General features: G+C 54.5%; 1 protein-coding gene across 2 annotated transcripts in view; it reads left to right on the forward strand.

Annotated features, from left to right (window-relative positions):
• The window catches only part of EDC3 (enhancer of mRNA decapping 3), a 49,158-nt gene extending 42,225 nt beyond the window's left edge, over nucleotides 1-6,933 (forward strand). For both annotated transcript variants that reach the window (XM_039238228.1, XM_039238227.1), the window contains exons 6-7: nucleotides 2,001-2,218; nucleotides 4,862-6,933. In XM_039238228.1, the coding sequence (XP_039094159.1) occupies nucleotides 2,001-2,218; nucleotides 4,862-5,196 (553 nt within the window). In that variant the 3' untranslated portion in view covers nucleotides 5,197-6,933. The remainder of the gene's footprint in view (nucleotides 1-2,000; nucleotides 2,219-4,861) is intronic.
• The last annotated feature ends 662 nt before the right edge of the window (nucleotides 6,934-7,595 follow it).

Here is a 7,595-nt window from a genome sequence, read left to right on the forward strand (position 1 = left end):
GCTAGGACTAGGGACACAAAGAAGATTGAGATACTGCTCCTGCCCTCCGGAGGGCTGGTGAGGTCTTCGGAAAGTACAGGGCTGTGGTAGAGGAAACAAGCTTGTCCAGGAAGCCACGGTTCTACTCCAGGCCGGGCAAGCCAGTTGTCCTTCCTTGAGCAGCAGCATCTAAGCCGTGTCCTGCGGAGAAGAGGGAATTCACACAGGCGAGCAGGAAGGGAGGGCAGTCCAGGTCTCGGGAGTCACGTGCGCGAGGGCAGAGGGAATTGAGAGCGTGGGGGTGGCCGGGATCTAGAAGGTCACTCTGTGTGGCCGGAAGGTAGGGCTTTAGACCAGCTGAGCAGTCGGGCACTGCCCAAGGAACAGCAGTGTGGGGGCAGGATGCAGATGTCCTCACCGGGCCGCGTTCCTCTCCAGCTGGCTTCTTGGGGCTGGTTGTCCTTGTGCCTGTCTTTTCTCGCATTGGAACTCTCAGGAGGGCCACCCCCAGCTCCTTTGTGTCAGTTGCTGGTTTTCCTTTGAGAAGGATCATCACAGCCAGTAATGTTTGTCATGTGTGTAGGGTACCGTGTGGTTTATCACTGCTTTCACAGCACTGTTGGATGTGAGCCTCATAACTTCACCTCGAAGGTAAGTCGTAGCCTGGTGTTTGACAGGCTCACAGAGCTGGAAGTTTTGCCACATTGACACTGCTGGTACTTGATGGAGCCAGGTCTCCCCCCCAGACATGGCTGGGTTCTGCCCCCTGCCGTTGGTTATGTGGTGCTGTGGCCTGCTTGGAGTCCTCTGATGGGGGTGCCTCTGTGAGAGGAAGAGTCCGTTTCAGAACAGACACGGGTGAGTCAGATGCCACAGCTCAGCAGTGTCCGTCAGAAGGGAGAAGTACTCATCATATTTCCTTCAGATGCAGACGTCGTGGGGGAATGAAATGTTTGGTGTCTGTGTAGAGTAGGTTGCTGAATTCCCTAGAATTTATTTGGAAGACAGGGGTTTCCTTTTTGACTTGAATAGCATCTGTCATCTTCCTCCCTTTGGGAGACTAGTAGGTGATGGTCCCTGCTAAGCAGGGGCCTAAGCCTGTTGTTTGCTGTCCATCTCCACCTGCCTTCTGTCCTGGAGGCCGACCGCACTGCCTGTGGGTTGGGAAGAGCTCCAGAGTTAGTCCTCCAAGCCTCCTTACCGTGGCTCGGCTTTGAATGGCAGGAGGTGGAAATGACTTCATCAGGAAGTGGGTATCTAAGGGAGCTGCCAGTCTTGGAGACCAGGAAGCCCCGAGCCTGCTGCCTCCTCTGTGACCAGTGCTGCAGTGTATCAGGCTATACCTCCATTGACCCACATGGCACTCTGTGGAGGAGGTACCAGCTGTGCCTACACTGTTGCCCCTGTTAGCTTACCCACAGCTCTGTAACGAGAACTTGGTTTGGCACCTGATTGAGGACGATTTAGAACGGCCCTGTTCAGTGCTTGCTGTGAGCTGCTTAGGAGTTGAGCCAGAGTAATCCTGGAAGACCATGAGCCTTAGGCCAGATCTCTAAGAAAAGGTGGGTCAGAACTTGACAAGGAGAAGCAGGAAGGAGCCTTACAGGTACAGGACAGAGTGAGGCCAGCCTTGCTTCAGTCGGGCAGCACGTTGGGGAAGAGTGAAGAAGGCTGTAGAGGTAGAGAAGCATCTCTGCTAAGCAGAATTCGGACCTCACAGGTCACACAGAGCAGTCAAGTGGTTTTGGTCAGAAAGCAGTGTTCTGGCAACAGTGTCGTATGGAACAAGATCTGGGTGAACCGCCTAGTGAGAGGACCCAGCAGATGAAATGACACTGATGTGTGGGACAGTGCCAGTGCCACCGCCACCCTGTAGACCTGGGATGCTGTGGATTTTGGCCCCTCTGGGAACTGGGACTGTTAAGAACTCAGCAACAGGTGCTGAGAGGAGCTTGTCTGGTTTAGGGTGCAAGAGATGGGCAGATCTGCAGCTGATAATGCTTATTTACCTTCTGTTTTAGGTTGAATCCCAAAAATGTTCACCAGAGGCCTACAGTGGCCCTGCTGTGTGGCCCCCATGTGAAAGGGGCTCAGGGGATCAGCTGTGGAAGGCATCTAGCCAACCATGATGTCCAGGTCATTCTCTTCCTACCCAACTTTGTGAAGATGCTGGAATCCATCACCAACGAGCTGTCTCTCTTCAGCAAGACCCAAGGCCAACAAGTATCTAACCTCAAAGGTGAGCGTTTGCTAGGGCTGGGCTAATACGGCAAGCTGCCTCCCTCCTCTTGGAGTTTAATGGTCTGGTGCTGCCGCCTGGTGGTGGCGGATGGAAAGGCATCACAGGTGTAAAGTCTGCTCTGCTTGTAAGTTTTCGTGCATAAAGGAAGTACCTAGGGTATTGACCTGCCTACTTCCCATCCCTTCACTGTCCTCCCTCTCACACTTCTCATATGGAGAGTTGGGGACTCGTTTGTTCTTTTATGAACATTTACAGAACAGGCGCTATTCCTGACACTGAGGATGTGGTAGCAGATTTTTTTTTTTTTTTTTTTTAATCCGTGCTTCATGGACTTACATTCCGGTTAGGACAGACAGAGACAAATAAGTACCGTTTCTGTTAGGTCAGATGGTGGTAAGTGTTACAGGGACAAAGCAGGGAAGGGAACTAGAAAGTGTTGGAGAGCTGGGTAGAGAGTAGCAGACTTAGACATTTTAGGGTCAGGTTCTAAAGGACCTGCAGATCACTCTAAGGTTTGAATGTTTGCCCCGGATGAGATGGGGAATCACTGGAGGAATGAGTAGAAGGAAGATAGAATCCAGCTCAGGTCCCAAGTGATTATTCTGGCTACTGTTTGGAAATAGACTAGAGGTTTACAAACAGGTGTTGGAGGCTCCTGTGAAGCACTGGCACGCATGCTGGTGGCCCAGACAGTGGTACTGGTAGAGGAGGTGAAGGGTGGTTCGGTTCTAAATCAGTTTTAAAGCTTGAGACTGCAGATTGGATATGTGGAATGGGACAGGGAAGGGTTAAGAACGACTCCGAGGTGTTTGGCCTGAGTCATCTGAAGGATGGAGGTGCCATCCTGAGATGGGCAGACTTGTGGGAGGAGATTTGGGCAGGAAGAGCAGAATAGAGCTGCTGAGTGGATGTGCAGGTATTCAAGGGGTCTGGCCTGGAGGGCCAAGTGTGTAGGTGGGAATGAGCCGTGATGAGCTTGGATAAGCTATCTCCTCGGAAGAGAGAACAGGTAGGGGAGTTTTTAGACTGAGTTCTTTGTTTAGAAGTCAGGGAGGGGGCACCTGGGTGGCTTAGTCAGGTTAAGCGTCCTGACTTCAGCTCAAGTCATGATCTCGTGGTTTGCAAGTTTGAGCCCTGCGTCAGGCTCACTGCTGTCAGCACGGAACCCCCTTCAGATCATCTGTTCCTTCATCTGTCTCTGCCCCTCCCCTGCTCACTCGCTCTCTCTCTCTCTCCCCCTCTCTCCCTCCCTCCTTCTTCTTCTCTCTCTCAAAAATAAATATTTAGAAAGGGGGGGGGGGGTTGAGAGACCGGTTTAAGAGACAGGGAAGGAGAAGGGAAACCAGGAGAGCTAGGCACCTAGAAGTTAAGTGAAAGGGGGGGTGTGGTGCAGTCAGCTCTGCCAGCAAGCAGCTCTAGGTTAGGCTCAAATGAAGACTGGGAACTGACTACTGGATCTCGCAGCGTGGAAGCTCCTGATAATCTTGACTAAAGCAGTTTCAAGTGGGGGAAAGGGGCAAAGTGATTGAAGAGGGTTTCAGTGTGAGTGGTGGGGGGGCAGGGAGGCGGAGTGGAGAGAAGAAATGGGAAGAGAGGGCTTTGCCAGGGGTCAGATGGCAAATTGGGGCCAGACCCAGGGCCAGAACCTCAGTCTCTTCTCAGGCCAGGTTCCTGGGTACATAGAAGTAAGACTGCCCTGCATTCTTAATCTTGAGAACCTAATGGCCCACAGGGACATCCCCCGGCCCCTCATCATGGTGGCCTATCATAAGTAAGGAAGCCACGAGTCCGTAATTGAGAAATAGCAGTTCTTTAGGCCAAGAGTCAGGAAGGGGGCCTACTGTGGGTTCTCCCTCTTGAGATATGTAACATGATGTCCTGTTCCAGGTAGTTCTTCCCCTGGCTACCCAAAAAGCCTTCCTTTTCAACTCTAGAAGCCAGTCTGAGGATGCCGACCTTGAGTTTGGTCTGATTTCTCTTATTCTCAATTTATCCTCTTAGGCTGGTCAAGACTAACATACTTGTTGAGACATCTGTTTCTAGGCTGTCCCAGAGGCTTGGTTTGAGCAGAGCTTTGTTAAGTGCATGGAGAAGTGATAGGTTTCTCTCTCCGTTCTTAAGATTGGGCTGCAAGGACAACAGCCCATTTCCATGAGATGGGGGGTCGGGGGGATAGTGCAGCAAGGCCCAGCTGGCTCCTGAGGTGTGAGTAGGCTAGCCCAAGGCAGAGTAATAAGTAAGCATGTTCTGGCCTGCTTGCAGTTCTTGGGCCAGTCTGCAAATGGCAGCCAGCCCATTTGTGCTGGGCTCTGGGCAGGGCGCCCTCTTCCCCGAGCTTAGTTGGATGTGCATTCCCATGCCCGGAGGTGGCCTGCACAGCCATCAGGACAGTGTTTCGGCCTGGGGCCTCCGTGAGGACAGTGGTCCATCAGGCTGACATTGGTCTCTTGGTCTCTGGTGCCCAGCCCAACCAGGCCTTGGAATTCCTTGGGCCTGGCACAGTGTTGAGAAAGCCAGCCTGTGGAGAGGCCTCTGAGTGGTGTCGGAACAAGACACCCTTGGGGCCATCTGGGTTCTGGTGCCTACCTGGGTTTCTCTCTGCTTAAAACGATTCCCAGATGGTACTCTTTCCACCTGCAGATTTGCCCACTAGTCCTGTGGACCTGGTGATCAACTGCCTGGACTGCCCTGAGAACGCCTTCCTGCGGGACCAGCCCTGGTACAAGGCAGCTGTCGCCTGGGCCAATCGGAACCGGGCACCGGTGCTCAGCATAGACCCTCCTGTGCATGAAGGGGAACAGGGCATCGACGCCAAGTGGTCACTGGCTCTGGGCCTGCCTCTGCCACTGGGGGAGCGTGCGGGCCGCGTCTACTTGTGCGACATCGGCCTCCCCCAGCAGGTGTTCCAGGAGGTGGGCATCAGCTACCACTCACCCTTCGGCTGCAAGTTTGTCATTCCACTGCACTCTGCCTAGAGGAGCTCTGGGCGCTGCAGTCCCCTGCTGCTCCGGACACACTGAACTTGACAACGAACGCCTTAAGGATGTGAAGCTTCAAGGACCTTGTTAAATTTTTTCGCTTTTGGATTTGTTAGTTTGTGAGAGAACAGATCATATTTAAAAGTGACCTGTCACCTGCCCTTAGCCGGGGAAGGCTTTCCCACTGGGTGTGCGGGGTGGGCGGCAGGCCGAGTGGCTCTAGGCATCTCTACACTTGGCCCCCTGCGTGGCTGGGTGGGACTTTGTTTACAGATTTAGGCAGCTCACAGACTGTGTTTCAGGTTTACAGTCACTGGGGCCTGGGCAAGCACCGTGGGTGGGGTGGGTCCTGTTTGGGGGCCTGTACTTGCCGTAGCTTGTGGCTTCCTCTCCCCTCGCCAGCAGCCCCACCTTCCGATCATGTCGAACTGGCTGTGCTGCAGCTGCCCGCTAGAGGGCGGACTTGCACTCTGCATTTGTTTCCAGGGCTTAGAGGCAGCCCAGAGCCCCGCCACAAGTTGATTTGGGGGCTTTTGACCCTTTCTCCTGAGCTGATGCAAGTTTTATGGTGGGATTTCTTTCAGGGTCCTTCCTTTCCACTCCATCACTCCAAGAGGCAGGGAAGGGGGTGACATCAGGATGGTTTTACTGTATTGGGATTTTATACTGTTTTTCTGTTTTCAGCATAGGTAGTATAAGGTTATGTTACTGTAGAACCACAGTGCCCATCTTGCCAGCTGTGCCCCTCAGCCCCATACTCTCTTTAGCTGGGGGCAGAGCCTTTGCCTAGTCTGGGGCCAGAGCCCTCAGGGTGCAGCTTTACTGTTCAGTATTGGGGAGGTCCCTGGGGGAGCCTGGTGCTGAGCCAGAAGAGGCTCCCTGGTGCTTCTTAGGCCACCACTATCCCACCCCTACCTCCTTGCCTCCATATGTCCCCGTACTTCCTTCTGCACCCCCCCCCCCCGCCCCGGTCCTTCCCCTGAAACAGTTCTCTGCAGCTGCCATCCCAGAGCAGGGTGCATGTCTTTCCCCTGTCTGGGCTCCACCCCAGCTCTTATAGTGTCTGGACTTTGACCCCTTTATGGGTGTCCATTCTAGATGAGTAGGCTTGGGGCCAGCCCCCTATCTCAAAGATGCCAAAATGAGTCTAGTTCTGGCTGAGCTAGCTGATGGGGCTCAGCCATAGGAACATACTGCTGCTCAGATCCTAAGGCAGTAGAGCCCTTGGGCCTTCCCAGGCTTAGGCCTTGGAGGCTGGTTTCAGAACAGGAGCTGTGCCCTGGAGTCCCCGGCAGGGGCCCTTGCCAAAAGCTCATGCTTTTAAAAGCCGTTTTCAGGGCTTCAGGCCTCTTCCTGTTCTCTGCCCACCCACTCTGGTTAGGGGGGTGAATGGGAGGGCTCGCCAAGGATCATGGACACAGGGTAGGCCCTGGTACCTTGGGTTTCAGGCTACTTATCACTTTTCTTATAGGAGCATAGCCAGGAGCAGATGAGGCAGGGCAGAGGGCTGGTCCCTCCTTTCCTCCCATCCTCCCTCAAACGTTACATTGTCTCCAGCAGTGGGAGGAAGCCAGAGACGGTGAGCCTTGTTGTATCCTCTCTGAGCCTCTGCTCACTCTCAGGGCCAAGAAGCTCCCGAGATGCGTGCGGCCCTCTCTTCTAGAGGCAGGGCCGTGATCTGAGGAGCAGTGCTGGATCACAGGCATTGTATGTCGTAAGCAACCATTAAACAGATCTTGGGTGTCTGCCTGTGAATGCAGTTAGGCCCCCCCATCGGGTACAGTGGAAGGAAGAGCTTGAGGGACCCCCGGCCCAGCGGACTCTGCTTGCTCCAGGAAGTTGCAGAGGCTCTGGAGGTGAAGGCCGTGTTAAGGGGCCGCTGGGAGCTTCTGCCCAAGCCTCTCCGTCTTCTCCCTGCAGGTGGCTCTGGAGCCTCTTCCTGCCTTCAGCCTGGGCCTTCTCCTTTGGTATTAAAGCATGATTCCTCTTCCTTCAGCTCTTTTCAGAGGCCTCCTGCCCCCCCAGTGCCCAGTCCCCAAGGGGCCTCAGTCAGGTGGTCGACTATCACTCCTGCAGCTCTTGGGGAACTAAATACCAGCACTTAAAATAAAGCTGAATGACGGAGTCCTGCGCTCTGTGGTAGATTGCTGCGTAGGCTGCTGTGAGGCACCGCCACTCCAACCCTAGGAGCCCAGCTTGATCGGCTCACGCCTGACAGCCTTTGGTAAGCCAGTTGTCAGGCACAGCGAGCCTCAAGTGCCAGCCAGTGGCTGGGCAGGAAGGATAGGGACACTAGGCGCGCCTGCCCAGGCGTGGCGGGCCACTTCCCCTAGACTCCACGGGCTGAGGGGAGCAGGTGCCCTCCAGCAGCCCCTCCCCTCCCCCCGCCCAGTTCT

This window comes from Hyaena hyaena, unplaced genomic scaffold, assembly GCF_003009895.1.
Source record: "Hyaena hyaena isolate Hyena2069 unplaced genomic scaffold, ASM300989v1 scaffold_137, whole genome shotgun sequence".
Taxonomy (NCBI): domain Eukaryota; kingdom Metazoa; phylum Chordata; class Mammalia; order Carnivora; family Hyaenidae; genus Hyaena; species Hyaena hyaena.